Raw genomic sequence first — 14,942 nt, forward strand, 5'->3', positions numbered from 1 at the left:
GTTTTTTGAACCGCTTACAAAGGGCTCCACAAAGATTTACTTGTGGGGTGGCCCCCCCCCCTCCACAGCCTTGTTTAGTTCACTTGTCTCCCCTGAGGCTTTGTTACCCGAGAATTAGGAGTCCTCAGGGAGAGAGGGATGCGGTAACCCTGTCTGGACTAGTGGTCTTCCTCAGAGACCAATAAGGCCCTCTCGATGTCGAACAATCCTTGGTCAGTGATGGTTGGAGGTAGCGAGTTCTCCGTTACAGCTTGAGTGGGTTTTGTATTGAGTCCTCCCACGAGTATTAGGCTTTTAAACGGGGACTGACAGCTTCGCCTTACCGTCAGAAGGCTACTTGAAAGTGAGAGGCGCCCGGTACCCAGAGTTCGCTGTCCAATGATCAAGTTCTCCCTTGGCCATGCAGTCCTCTCGGCGTCAGCTCTTCCACCCTGATTTGTGTTTGGTTCGCCATACTGTCATTCGGCAATCTCATCCATCAGGGGGCACCACTAGGAGGTAGACAGACGGTTAGTCAGGTATCGCTATAAAAACTCAGGAAAGTTTTTGTTTCGGCATATGGTAGTCGGGAACAACGATACTGATACAGACTTCTCAATCAAAAGTAATAGACTAGAAACCAATTTCGAAAGAAAATTCAAAAGGCTGTAACTTTTGAACTAGTAGCCCAATCTTGGAACTGTTTGAAATTATGGATTCTACAGGCCACATTCTATAAGAACATTTTTTTTCGGGGCGATCTGAGACAATTTTTTTTGAGCGCCTCAAAAAAAGGCAGTGTATAACCTTCCTTTTTTTACTAAAAAAAGACTGCACCAAAATTTCTCGGGAAAACACTTTTTCTTATTAATTTTGGTGCGTAGAATCCAAAACAATTCGTACTTTTTCGATCAGACTTCTCAATCAAAAGTTATAGACTAGAAACCAACTTCGAAAGAAAATTCAAAGGGCTGTAACTTTTGAACTAGTAGCCCAATCTTGGAACTGTTTGAAATTATGGATTCTACAGGCCACATTCTATAAGAAAAAGTTTTCCGGGTCGATTCGAGATAATTTTTTTTGAGAGCCTCAAAAAAAGGCAGTGTACAACGTTCCTTTTTTACCAAAAATCAACTGCACCAAAATTTCTCGAGAAAAGACTTAATATCCAACACAATTCGTACTTTTTCGATCAGGCTTCTCAAAAAAAAGTTATAGACTAGAAACCATCTAATTAATCAAAAACCGTGGCATTGAACTACATTGCTCTACAGATTTTGCAAGACTCCGTCCATCTTGAAGTGCCATTTAAGGAAAACTAAGTCCACGCATAAACTCAAAAGCAATTTCAAATAAAGTTACGTACGTGGCGACATCTCAACTAAACTTAAAATACTATAACGTGAAAAAAGTGTATCGATTATCAAGGAGATGGCGCACTTGCAGCCATTATATTTTAACTAATTTTTCAAAAATGTGGTCATTGAAGTACAATTGCTGTACAGATCTTGTCCGTACATTTTTAACTGCCATTTTACTGCGTTTTCCCCGTGTCCTTTTAAGCATTATGTTTGATGTTAGTGTACCTCTCCGTGCTTTCTCTTGGGCCATTTCTGGACTTCGGGAATCTTGTCTACTTGTCCAGGACTTCCTACGACCCCATTCCTCCTGACAGCTGCCTACTTTTGCCTAGGAATTCTGCACCGCCAAGCGCCGTTTAACTGTCGTCAGGTTCTCACTCAGACGACAACCACAAGACAGTGTGTATAACCTTCATTTTTTACTAAAAATCGACTGCACCAAAATTTCTCGGGAAAAGACTTTTTCTTATTAATTTTGGTGCGTAATATCCAAAACAATTCGTACTTTTTCGATCAGACTTCTCAAAAAAAAGTTATAGACTAGAAACCAATTTCGAATAAAAATTCAAAGGGCTGTAACTTTTGAACTAGTGGCCCAATCTTGGAACTGTTTGAAATTATGGATTCTACAGGCCGTTAAGAAAATTTTTTTTCCGGGTCGATCTGAGACAATTTTTTCTTCGGGCCTCAAAAAAAGGCAGTGTACAACCTTCCTTTTTTGCCAAAAATCGACTGCACCAAAATTTCTCGGGAAAAGACTTTTTCTTATTAATTTTGGTGCGTAGAATCCAAAAGAATTCGTACTTTTTCGATCAGACTTCTGAATCAAAAGTTATAGACTAGAAACCAATTTCGAAAGAAGATTCAAAGGGCTGTAACTTTTGAACTAGTAGCCCAATCTTAGAATTGTTTGAAATTATGGATACTACAGGCCACATTCTATAAGAAAAATTTTTTTCCGGGTCGATCTGAGACAATTTTTTTGAGGGCCTCAAAAAAAGGCAGTGTACCTTCCTTTTTTACCAAAAATCGACTGCACCAAAATTTCTCGGGAAAAGACTTTTTCTTATTAATTTTGGTGCGTAGAATCCAAAACAATTCGTACTTTTTCGATCAGACTTCTCAATCAAAAGTTATAGACTATAAAAAAAATAGAAACCAATTTCGAAAGAAAATTCAAAGGGCTATAACTTTTGAACTAGTAGCCTAATCTTGGAACTGTTTGAAATTATGGATTCTACAGGCCACATTCTATAAGAAAATGTTTTTTCCCGGTCGATCTCAGACAATTTTTTTTCCGGCCTCAAAAAAAGGCAGTACTTTTAAGTTATTCAAATATTTGAGAACAATTTAGAAATGTTTAGGGAAAGTTTCCATTGTCACAAAATCAAATATAAAAATCCGATACAACTAAATACCGAACGATCCTGGAGTGAAACTTTTTGACTCGATAGTCTACGTAACTTAAAAACAATAGGGACCTTTCTTATATCCTTAAGACCATGTGTACCAATTTTCAAAGCGATCGCACGTTTCTAAACAAGTTATCATGCACACGGACAAACGGATGGTCAAAAATGGATCTGTTCCAAAATCGCTAGGATTAATTTCAGAAAGGCGTACGTATCATGTGCACGACGTACAATCGCTTTGAAAACTGGTACACGTATTCTTAAGGATATAACAGGTATAAGAAAGGTCCTGGTAGGTACCTCCTATTACCTATATAATAATAATGCGCTTTTACTCCCCTTAAATTTGTATATAACAATAGAAATATAAAAAAAGCTAACCCCATACAAAGTATAACTTGATTTTTTAAGTAGTATTAAGACTTTTATCTCGACTTTTATCTATAGTATACTGTTTTAAATTTTTAATGTACCTATTTGAGTGACAAGTATTGGAATACTTTTGAAAGTATTCGAATACATTTTAAAGTAAGTATCTGAATACTTATTTTTTAAAGTATTTGAATACTTTTCAATGTATCTGTATCTGTATCTAGTATTCGCTTAAGCTGGACGTATTTAGTATTCAAATACTTTTGATTTGTCTAAAGTATTTACTATTCAAATACATTTTGAAAGTATTCTGCCCAGCTCTGCAAGAGTGTAACATTGTAACAGAACACAGTCTTCCACGCAACAGGTTGAAGATGAGGGTTGTGTAGGGAGTGATATAAAGACGCCATCAAGTCGATAAATGATTAGTCGTCGGCAATAAGGAACGAAAGCGGATGTGATTCATTTTTTGAATGAAATATGATATGCTGATTCAAGTCCTCTCTAGAAGGTTTTTGTTTTAATTCTTTTATGACCGAGAGTTTACCCAAGTGTAAGTTGGAAGGCATAAATGGGAAACATTACTGCAATACCAGCCATCTTGCTGCCATTGGCATTTGGACCAACAGTGATTTTTTATGATTCATTTGCAGCCAGATTGATCACAATAATTTCCACTTTCGCGCAATCTAATAGCAATACTTACCAAGAGTCAGTGCTTCATGTAAATATGTGTAGTCTTCAAAACCAATTCGAAAATTCACAGTATGAAAAATGATTTTTATTTAAATGTTTATATATCATATACAAAACACATTAGTACACTACATCAATAGTGGAAGTAAAAGCAATAAACTATCAGTAAAATGAATTGAACACACATACCTACAAATAACTGTTAACTTAAAACAATATTAAACAAGTAAATCAACTAATCTATATGATATATTGCACAGATATAAAACATATTGTAATATATTGTATAAAAAGTAATGAGTTAATTGAAAGGTACCCTCATTAATGATAAACATTAGATACCTGTCAGATGAATAACAAATTTTTAATTATTGAAGGATGTACCTACAAACAAAATGTGTAGTATATCCAAACATTAACTTGAAGATTAATCGTAGATAGGTATCAAATTTTATAAAATTGCACTTTCAAATAAAAAACTGTGAATGCATTTACTCCATTTATTTGATATTGAAACGTATATCTACTGAAAAACTATTTTGTATTTGAAGGTCACTTTGTTTTGCAGCGGCGATTGCGCTCGCTCATAAGGACTGCTCCATAAATACTTTTCTTATAAACAACCTTATACTTATCTATTGGTGGAGACAGCTAAGATATTGGGAACAAGGTACACTCCCCACAAAATATGTGAAACAAAAATGGAAGCTACCTCACACTTTGGGAAGCGATGTATAAACCTGAACACTAATAGGCAAGTGACTTTAATCAGAAACGCTGTAAATGGAGATTTGGCAGTCTTATGTGAGCAGATAATTGGCATACGTTAATTTGGAGGAAATGTTGGAATAATCAAAGGCATATGACTGTTAATGCTAGCGTTAGTATGTAAAAATGAATGTTCAAAAAATGACATACCTAATTTATGTACATTGGTAGATGCATTGCTGATATCAGGTACTGATGTGATGAAAGTATGAGTAAAAAAGTTGGGCGACGGTTCTTCTAAAACAGGTACAGTTGTGTGGAGTGTTTCTTTACTAGGCACTGCTTGTGTTTTTTCAGGGGTAGATTTAAGATGGGGTCTTGTCACATGTACTCTGCTCGAATGTAATATTACTTGGTAACGGTGTCGAAAACAAAAGTTACAGTGTTCACATTGGAAATGTGCTTTATTTGAATGTTTCCAAAGTTGGTGTAAAACTAAACTTCCTTTTGTTCGAAATTGACTTAGCCTTTGGTTTCGGCACCAATTACATGAAAATCCTTTTTTGGTGACCAGCTGAACCATGTACTTATCGTGTAGATTATTTCCCTGTCTCCACATTTTACTATTTGGGTTCCATAACACATCAAGTCCCTCATTGCACAAAAACGGTAACACTATTTTCTTTGGAGAGCTTTGCTTCCTTGAACGCTTTCCATGCCCCTCTTTGTCTTGGACACAACTTCCATTAAATTGATATGAAATAATGGAATGAACTGGCATGTGATCCATGATCTCAATTTGGCTGTTAAATGCCATTTCACATAGGCAGCATTGATACTTGGGATTCGGATTGACATTCTCTTTGGCCTCTTCGGTTTTTGCGGGAGATGTTGTACTGTGGCATCGTATATATTGGTGAGTTTCTAATGATGCATCATCTTCAAATTCACAGCCACACGTTTGGCAGACGAACAGAGGAAGTTCATCGTCTTCTGCTTCGGCTTCCTCAATTTGATTACCAACATCTCCCGCCTCAGGAAAATCCGACTGAATTCTATGATTTAAAATGATTCGATTCATGTCTTCAGTACCTCTAGAGTCACACTCGGGTTCGGAACTGTCACTCGCTTCCATGTAGTTAAATAGGCGCGCCGCCCCGTGTTGCTTTGGAATGTGAGGTTTCCAAGGTTTTGACTCATTTTGTAATAGCCGATTACCGTGTTGTAGTATAGCCGTAGTCGTACTTACTTCATATTTAATGTTAGACGGATTTTGACTGCAAATTGCAATTTCTATTGTATACGCGATTTGATTTGTATATTTATACTTACTTAAATGGTGTTGGTTGTGAGGTGGGAGTGTTGTTGAAGGTGGTTGTGCGTAACACGCTGCTGCTAGATCGGTTGTTTCGCTGATCAAGAGGGCTGGAACATAGTAATTACCAAGGGAATGTTATATGTCGATACATACTGTTGTTCCTCTTGATGCGTTGCTAGTTGGACGGCGTCATCTGCCAAGAAAGTGCATTTGCCGCAAGCCCTTTTATTGTGTACCTTTAACACATGGGTGGCCAGTCGCTCTGAACGCGCCGCTTTATAGTCGCACAATCCACAAACAAATGGTTTTAAGTGGGTGTTCATATGTCGCTTCAAACACCAATTGTCCACGCCAGACCACGAGCAATAGCAGCAGGTGAACCTTTTTTCTCCTTTCTTCTTATTAGAGCCTTTTCCTAGTAGATTTGGTTTTGTGTTCGCGGATTTAACGTCAGACCTGTTGCCGTTGATAGCTCTGGGAACGTTATTAAAATTGTTTGGTATGCTTAGGCAGTTTGTCATCAGCGATAAATCAGTATTTATAGGTTCTGGTGATTGCGTTGGAGTTTCACTGGCGTTATACTTGTGGTAGTACGACATTCCAGACGCATTCTTTGGCGGATGTCTTCTAATTCTGTTTAAGTCGTACGGGTGTTCTCGATGCATTCTTAAAAAATGCTTTTTTACATGGTCCGCTCTGTTAAATTGCTTCTGACAAACGTAACACTGGAAAGGCTTCTCTTCTCGGTGGATGTTTTCATGGCGCGTGAATAAATCACGGCGATCTGTGGCATAAGGGCAATATGTGCAGCTGTATCGTTTAGTTGGGGAGGTGTTCGTGGACTCTGTTGCGGTAGCCGTTGTAACTTGAGTTGGTATGCTACGCGTGCTTGTGCTAATAGGATTAGTGTTTTGCTGAAATTCTTCGGGTTGGTGAGTTTGTGGTTTGGCGCAGTTGACCTCGAGTCTCGACTTCAATCGTTGAAGGTAACGTGTAACTTCGTGGAGTACCGGATTGTTCTTGAGAAGCGCTTCCGTTGTTTCTTCTGCGCTAACGTTGTGATGACGTGTCAGATGCATTCGCACACAGCGCGCCCAAGCGCTTTCGTAGGGACATTGAGGGCATTGAAATACTCGCAGGTTTGAATGTGTCCCCAGCCAGTGTTCTGCAACTCTTGGAAGGTAGCCGACGCAATCACATTCGGCGCACCGAAACAGCTTTTGGGCCGGGTTGTAGCTTGCTATCTTGGAGTGCGTCCACTGCAAATTATCTTCGCTAATGATCCATTTATCCTCGTAACTTGGATTAGGTTTGTGCTGCTGAAATGGGGGATTTAAAATACTCGCAGATTGTAAGCCATTTTGCATTAACGCCGCCAATCCAAATGCCGTGATATGCTCTTCCGACTTAAGCAGCGGACCTTCTATGTCATAGTCAATGCTGGTCAGTCCACGATCTTGAGGGTTAGAGAGGCGTTCAGTTTGCACGCATTCGGGCAAACCGTCTTCGCCATACAATTTGCGAGTGATTTCTTTAAACATATCTTCGTAGGAGTCAATGGCATTGCCTACCATTGGCATTGCCACCTCCATACCTTGGCCTCTACCTCACTGCGGAGGTAAGCGGATCTAAAAGAGAAGCAAACCAGTCAGCGACTTTTGAATCTGACAAGAATTTCGAATGTGGTCGATAAAAAATGATTTATTTAGCAGGTGACCAAAAACGGTAGGTACGATGCAATTTGTCTAAATTTGAATAAATCCGCTGTGATTGGGGTAAGAAAGTGGATTTATAGATATTTTGTTTCATAGCCAAGCGCGACACCTGTACGTTGTTTACCTAACTACTGCTATGACCTCTTGTTCACACAGAAACGTAATAATTGATTAGGAAAAAAACGAGCAGCAATCTATTCTTACCGTTATTATTTGAAGTAGTCCAAATTTTGTAACATCACTATAATTGTATAACGTACTTCGTTAAGGGAACACATATTTTCGCACAATTTTTATTCGTAGGCTTCTGAAGTCCGTGCATTCTAATAAAACAGCGAAGTTAAGTGAAAGATAAGAATGCAGAATCCTAAATCTATTGTTGCATTATCAGCGGTTGACACCTGCACCAACAGAGTATATGAGATATCTGACCCACCCATCGATGCAGCACCCGACGCCCGGGGCGCCCACCCCTCCTTTTAACCCCTCTCCTCGATGCCACCCTATTCAACGGATGCGATACATAAGCGCTACGTATGTTTTCCGTCTTAATATTCTAAATTAACTCTTTTCCTTCTACCTTTAAAAATTTTGATAATCATTATGTTTCTACTTATTGTACTGAAAGATGTTTAGTGGGCAATTACGTTTTTACTTCAGAAATATGTACCTACAGGATATCTATGAGTACTCTTCATCTGAATCATTTTGGAAACTCATTACCAAAATAATTTTAGAGAAAATGAGAGGAATAAAGTATAGTATTCGATAAAAACCGATCTGGGATAGTGTTTGGTGTGGGTTATACGAGAAGGGTGTTGGTGAATGTGGGGGAGGACAGTAGGAGTTGCCAAGCAACAAGGGTTATTGGGGGTGAGTTGCTGATATCGCAGCTTTATTTGTGATAAGGCACAACACATTAACAATGCATTCAAACTTATATGCAAAGCAAAATGTACGGATTAGGAGTCTTAAATAATTACGATTGATAATTACAAATGCCTACAGCGTTCTCTTAGATTAGCTTAGTCCATATTCGAGTTCGACAATAAGCCAATAAGATTATGCTTCCTTAATTATCTATTTCAAATTCTGTATACAACTCATTTTATAATAGAGTAGACAATTGCAGCGATATTTAGTCATCGTAAAGCGTCAGCAATACGTTAAAAATAAAGTTTTTTTACTAGTTAGTTTTAGGGGTAGTAGTGGTTTCTCTATAAATTGGTAAGTAACGTAATATTTGCTCTGAACGTAATATTACACTTCTTTTGGATTAAAAAAGGTACCTAAAAGCTCGATACAGTTGTCACCTGTCACGGTGCGAAGGCCCTTTTCCATTATCCTGTAGACTTCAAAAACAAGCGTCTGTAAGCGATTGATTTAATATAAAATTGAATATCACATGTATTCGTAATCACATGCGGTTAGGTCAAAGCGAATCATGCTGGATTTCTGAATGAAGCAATCCAGAAATAGCAATTGATCAAAACGTGCATTTGAAAGCTCCGCTATTTCACCTGATTGCATTATTAGTCCTGGATAATAACAGAGCTCATCGTATTCAAATCAGAAAAATTCTAGGAAATTTGGTTGGAAAACTGGGACACGTGTTGCACGCTCGATTTTTGAACTTGACACATAATATTTCTGCATTCTATTAGTTATAGAGGTTCTTTGTCAGTCGTCAATGGAATTTCAACATCCCTAAAGTTGCCGTAAAGCAATTAAAAGTATGCAAATCGAGATGAGGATGACGATCATACTGAATTTTATTTATGAAATATGTGTAGGATTAAACTTACATTCCTAGCACTCGAGAGAACATACTTTTGATTACTTTTCTTTGAGAAAATGTAACTTGTTTCTTTCACGCAACTTTATTAGGGAACATTTCCAATGGAAAGGTAAGAGAGTAGGGAAGATGAAATATTAAAAGATTACAATCTAATGATTGTATGTATCGTATAAGTGATGCGTTTTTACGTTGGTACCCGACCCAATTCCATTCCACAATAATTCAACCCAACTACGTTTTTTAAACCTGGAATTATTTTCAATTTACTAGTAATGTGCGCGGTTTTCACTTCTTATTACTGTTATTGAACAAGAACGATGCTTAGAATGTACCTACCTCTGAATCAGAGCAGGGTAAATAATCTTGAAAGATAGAATGTATTGTAACGTTTAATTCCGTAGTCTTATTTATTTACAATTAACTACCAATAAATTTATAATGGTATTTTTAAAGTAAAAGCCAACGGCGAGCTATCAGACCCAATTGAAATCACCAATGGAGTTTCACAGAGGGCTGTTTTGAGTGCCACACTTTTGTTGTTGCAAAAGCCCCAAGCAAGCTCTCACCCCCTCTTTGCTGGCGATTAATTTGTAGTGGTAAAAACATTAAATCTATTCAAACCTTGCTACAATCCCGAAATGGGCAAAAAATACTGGCTTCAAATTTTCACACGAAAAAACATCGGTGATTTGTTTCGCCAAATCTAGAAACGTAGACTCCCTCAACTTAAGCCTCAACTCCCAAAAAATTAAAACATCAATAGATGTTATGCAAGTATTGGGTATCACCTTTGATGCAAAACTCACCTGGATATCGCATATAACCAATCTTAGAGTAAAATGCAATAAAATACTTTCAGTAACTAAGACTATCTCATCCATGGAATGGGGACCTACATCCGAGCTAGAGGATCAGTACTCCAAAAAATCGAACCCATGTATAATGCGACCATTATGTATGCAATTGGAGCGTTCCATGCTTGAACCAAGATCTGAAATATGCTACTAACATGTTTTCCGATACCAACCTACTACTAACTAACCAATTTATACCAAAATTCAATTATTAACCAATTCCATCAACTTCACCCTTCCAGAATCTACTTGAAAAAAGTTTCCCGATATCCCACCTTGCAACCCTTCAAACTCAAAACTAATTTACAGCTGACAGAATACAATAAACGCTTGTTTATAACACCCAAACGCTATTCAGAGGTTTACGATGGTTCAAAAACTAAACAAGTAAAAAGGTTTTCGCCCTAAGGCGAGGTTTAACTTTAGAGAGAGATTTTCATAAGTAAAAAAGTTGGCATTTTGCAGTCTGCGCATGCGTGGATTTGATTTTTACTATGTGCGATATGTTTGCTTTTCCTAATGACATTTGTTGTTTTCAATTTTGACTACATGTGATAAATTTTTCTTTACTAGAAGCGCATCTATAGTTAAAATTTGAAAGAGATATCTTGGTAAATAAAGAAGTTGGCACGGACTGCGCATGAGCACATCTAATTTTTGCAATATCAATTATGTTTGCCTTTAACAGAAGCATCTGTGACTAAAATTTCAAAAAGATCTCGATAAATAAAAGTTGACATTGCGCCTGCGCATGCGCGCATTAATCTTATGTTTACAATACGAGATACGTTTGCTTACACTAAAAGTAACTTTGGTTAAAATTTCAAAGAAATGTCTCCATAAATAAGAAAGTTACCAACTATTTGTATTTGTATTTTCACCATTTGTCATATAGCAACACAGGCAAGATAAGGTTAAAGCGATCCTGCCTCCAATGTGTTGCTGGGAAGGAAGTTAGCAACGAAAATTCGTATCTTGGGAAGAGTTGGTATTGCTGGACTGAAATATGAAGCAGAATACTCCAGACATGTAGGAAACACAGGCAGGATAGGGTTAGAGCGATCTTGCTTCCAATGTGATGCTGGGACAGAAGTTAACAACAAAACTTCATAGTTTGAAAAGGGTTGGTGTTGCCGGGCTGAAATAAGAAGTAGGATACTCTAGACATATAGCAGCACATGCAGGATAGGGTTAGAACGATCCTGCTTCAAATGTGTTGCTGCGAGAGAGGTTAGCAACAAAAATTCATATCTTAGGAAATATTGCTGGCTTGCATTAAGTAGGATAAAGCAGGATTATAGCAGCACAGGAAGAAGCAATTTGGTCAATCCTGCTTCCAAAGTGTTGCCATCTTCTCGGACCTGGAGGAGGTGTAAACAAACGTTGAAAATAGCTAAACAAACGTAAACAAAGATAAACGATTCCCATCGAGAAATTACCCATTTTACGTTTTGAGTCGGGCTGTCGTTAAGATGGCCCGACCCAAATGGGATCTTTAAAAAAGGGGGGAAGAAGGTGTAAACAAACGCTGAAAATAGCTAAACAAACAATTCCAATACCTAATATTTTCTGTGGGTGCGGCCAACTTCACGAGACAATTTCTATCAGAATCGATCACTAATTTGGCTTTGTAAAAATTTGGTCGTTCGATCGTTTAATAATAATAATATATATTTGTGCTAAAAGTACATTACTGTATTTACACGTGTCACATTTAAAAATAAAATTAACATCACAGCTTAGAGGACAAAAATTCATCGATCGAATAAAAGCTACCAGTTACCAGGATCTTTTTAACATCAATTCTGAATTTATTTAAAGAGGCAATCCTTAGCGTGTCAGGTAGATGATTAAACAATTTGGGACCGTGATACTTGGTTGAATTTCTACTCCTGTTGAGTAGGGCAGGGCCGGACTGGCCCAGGCCGCTAGGCCGCTCGAGCGGCCGGGGCCCCGTGCCAGCGGGGACCCTGGACGGGGCCCTCGAGGAACCGCGAAGCGGAGCCTGCTAAAATAAATTAATTGATAAATTTGCCAATACGTCATTGGAATTACAGCGCCTTCTCCTTTAATTTAATGTTCAATACTGTTCAGCAAGTTGTTTGAAATACAATTTAAAAAATCAGCAAATCCCTTGTCTTCTTTCTCGGGGGGGGGGGGGTTCATGAGTTTGGGGGCCTTTTGGTCATGGAGCGCCCGGGGCTCATACCCACCCAGTCCGACCCTGGAGTAGGGTGGTAGGTACCTCTCCAAGAGGAACAGATGGACATACCAAATTTGTGGAATCCGGTCCTCTCTGATGCCAATCAAGCCACACCGGTTAGAAAATTCACTAAGGAAGTTCTTTAGTTCACGTGCTCTTACCAAGGTAGGTACAATGGATTGAACTGAGGGCGACGAAATAGAAAGGTGGAACATTAGGGTACATTGGAGGTGCAATTTTCCAATAGGAGGTTTCACCAAAATTTCAAACCAATACCACTTTTCAGGAGCTTTATAGCATGGACATATGAAACTTCAACTCAACAAAAATTAGATTATTAACGAGCTCCTGGTGGGTTTATAATTTTGCGGTGTCTGCCCGCCCGTCCGTTTGCACGATATCTCGATAACGAATGGACTGATTACGATGAAATTTTGTAGATCGGAGTTCATGAATTGGCAATGTAGCCCAAAAAATGAGGAAAGCCCTTTTGACATCTCCGTGAATTAAGAACCAAATTGCATGAAATTCAATATGCGTATAGCTTTAGAGATATAAAACGCAATTCTAAAAGTTGAGCCTAATCGATCAACATTCACAGTGCCCTTTTCACATCTCGGAACCGAATTGCAAACTTTCATATTTATGTGAAATTTGATACATAGCCATTTGAAATAAAAGTAAATGTACCATCAGTTAAAAAATTTGGTTTTGCGCATGCGCAGTGCCAACTTGTGTATTTATGGAGGGATTTAAATGAAATTTGATACATAGCCACTTGGAATAAAGGCAAATGTAACACCAGTTTAAAAATTTGGGTTTGCGCACGCGCAGTGTCAATTTTCTTATTTATGGAGGCATTTAAATGAAATTTGATACATAGGCAGATGTAGCGCCAGTTTCCAAATTTGGTTTTGTGCATGATGTCCAGTGCAAATTTTCTTATTAGTGGAAGCAATTAAATGAAATTTCATGCATATACATTTTAAATAAAAGCAAAACTAACACCGGGTTCAAAATTTGGTTTTGCACATGTTATAGGCATTCACAGGAGCTCGTTTTCTATATTTGCTTACACGTTTATTTTTCTATCAGCGGATAGTATACCTAATCTAGGGATGTTTACAAAATTACTTTGGCATTTCAAGCTTCGTTTGCATTCCATTGTGTGCAAGAAGGTCAGTGGTTACTCCCAATCAGTTTGCAATTACGAACATGTAACAAGTGACTCTTGTACAGAAAATAATTGGGAAGCTTTACGAAACGATGGCGTTTTGTTTTAAGAATCTAAAACCCATTCCTAATTGCTATATTTCTTTCTTATTACTTATAGTATTGTCGCAAATTCATGTAATTTTCATACAAATCTTTAATAGTCTATATTCAGTTAGAGTGACTTTAGTAGCAGAAATAACGCAAAAGTAACCCGTAGCGCTTAAAAGCCGACGTATCCGGCGTATAACTTCCAGCAGTCTTAAATATTTTATGAACACAGCCGCAAAATGTAATCATATCATTCATACGCAACAAATCCAATAAAAATCGCTTTACGTCGTAATCATTTGTTTAAATTGACGTACCTTAAAATCACATTCCGTATTTGTACGGGGAAGGTAATTTCCAATTAAATGAAATTGAACGACAAAAAGTAAACTATTTCGTCAAATTGATAATAGCTTACACAAACCCACCCACTAAAACGGACTGTGGGCCGCCAACAGACTCGACAGGGTTGCACTACCCTCACTTCTTCGTCCCTTTACACCCCCGCCTTGCGGCAGCAACCCCACACCTCATACAAGCAATTTTCTTCGTTTGTTATTCTCCATCTTTTTCTGTTACTCATTTGCCGTAGCGTGGTTTCCCACTCATAATAGACGTGGTCTACGATGTCTCATACCTTTCTGAATTCCCTTTCGTTTGATTTATACTTATTGTATATATATATAAAATTTTTGTTGACGAATTTAGTTGTTTCGTTTCTGCTATTTAATACTACTTATTGACGAAGAATTAAGAGTCGGACAAGTGCATTGCCAGCCAGGTGCTGTCGCGGTACATAAAAAGGGGGACCCATGTCAACCCCAGTAAATACAGCGAACGTACATTATCTTCGCAAAGTCGCAGTCTACTGCCAATGTTGGTAAAAGAAACGAAAAAGGACACTAATTACAATAATCTTTTTGTAATAAGTAATACGTGACAAAACCACCTGAAGGAATGAGAACAAAAACGTATATATAGGTAGATGGAATAATCGAAAACCCACGCGGAGTCTCTTGTATCTAGATAACTAATTGAACCAAAGGTCAAACAAATACTGGACGTTTAAAGAATCCCACTGTGCAAAATCCTGCAGTCACTTTTCTCTAAATGGACAGGACATCTGACATCTCTAATTTAAATTAGCATTTAGAAAAATCAATTTTAAAAAATGCATTAACTCTCAGTGGAAATATGCTAGAAACCTCCAGAATGTATAGAGTACAGGTTTACTACTGTTATATTACATCAGTACTGAACTCA

At 37.9% G+C, this 14,942-nt stretch overlaps 1 protein-coding gene across 3 annotated transcripts; it reads right to left on the reverse strand.

Moving 5' to 3' along the window:
- Positions 1-4,094: 4,094 nt before the first annotated feature.
- Positions 4,095-14,127, reverse strand: LOC116166242 (zinc finger protein 429). Of its 3 annotated transcripts, none has more exons than XM_031481113.1 (4): positions 13,997-14,127; positions 6,000-7,474; positions 5,861-5,953; positions 4,095-5,805 (listed from the first exon to the last, which is right to left on the reverse strand). In XM_031481113.1, exons 2-4 carry the CDS (start codon positions 7,436-7,438, stop codon positions 4,647-4,649), a joined length of 2,691 nt encoding a protein of 896 aa, XP_031336973.1. In that variant the 5' UTR covers positions 7,439-7,474; positions 13,997-14,127; the 3' UTR covers positions 4,095-4,646. The 3 variants fall into 3 exon arrangements, with proteins under 3 accessions (XP_031336973.1, XP_031336972.1, XP_031336974.1); XM_031481112.1 differs by lacking the exon at positions 13,997-14,127 and adding an exon at positions 7,766-7,978; XM_031481114.1 differs by lacking the exon at positions 13,997-14,127 and adding an exon at positions 7,838-7,940.
- Positions 14,128-14,942: the final 815 nt, after the last annotated feature.

The sequence above is a fragment of the Photinus pyralis genome, unplaced genomic scaffold (assembly GCF_008802855.1).
Source record: "Photinus pyralis isolate 1611_PpyrPB1 unplaced genomic scaffold, Ppyr1.3 Ppyr1.4_LG3a, whole genome shotgun sequence".
Lineage (NCBI taxonomy): Eukaryota > Metazoa > Arthropoda > Insecta > Coleoptera > Lampyridae > Photinus > Photinus pyralis.

Bases quoted from the DNA above. Each gene is read 5' to 3' on its own strand.
- LOC116166242 (XM_031481113.1), bottom strand. From the start codon at position 7,438: ATGGAGGTGGCAATGCCAATGGTAGGCAATGCCATTGACTCCTACGAA. The intron at 5,954-5,999 runs GTATGTATCGAC...ACTATGTTCCAG, and splicing joins ACGCATCAAGAGGAACAACA to CCCTCTTGATCAGCGAAACA. The intron at 5,806-5,860 runs GTAAGTATAAAT...TGCAATTTGCAG, and splicing joins TCACAACCAACACCATTTAA to TCAAAATCCGTCTAACATTA.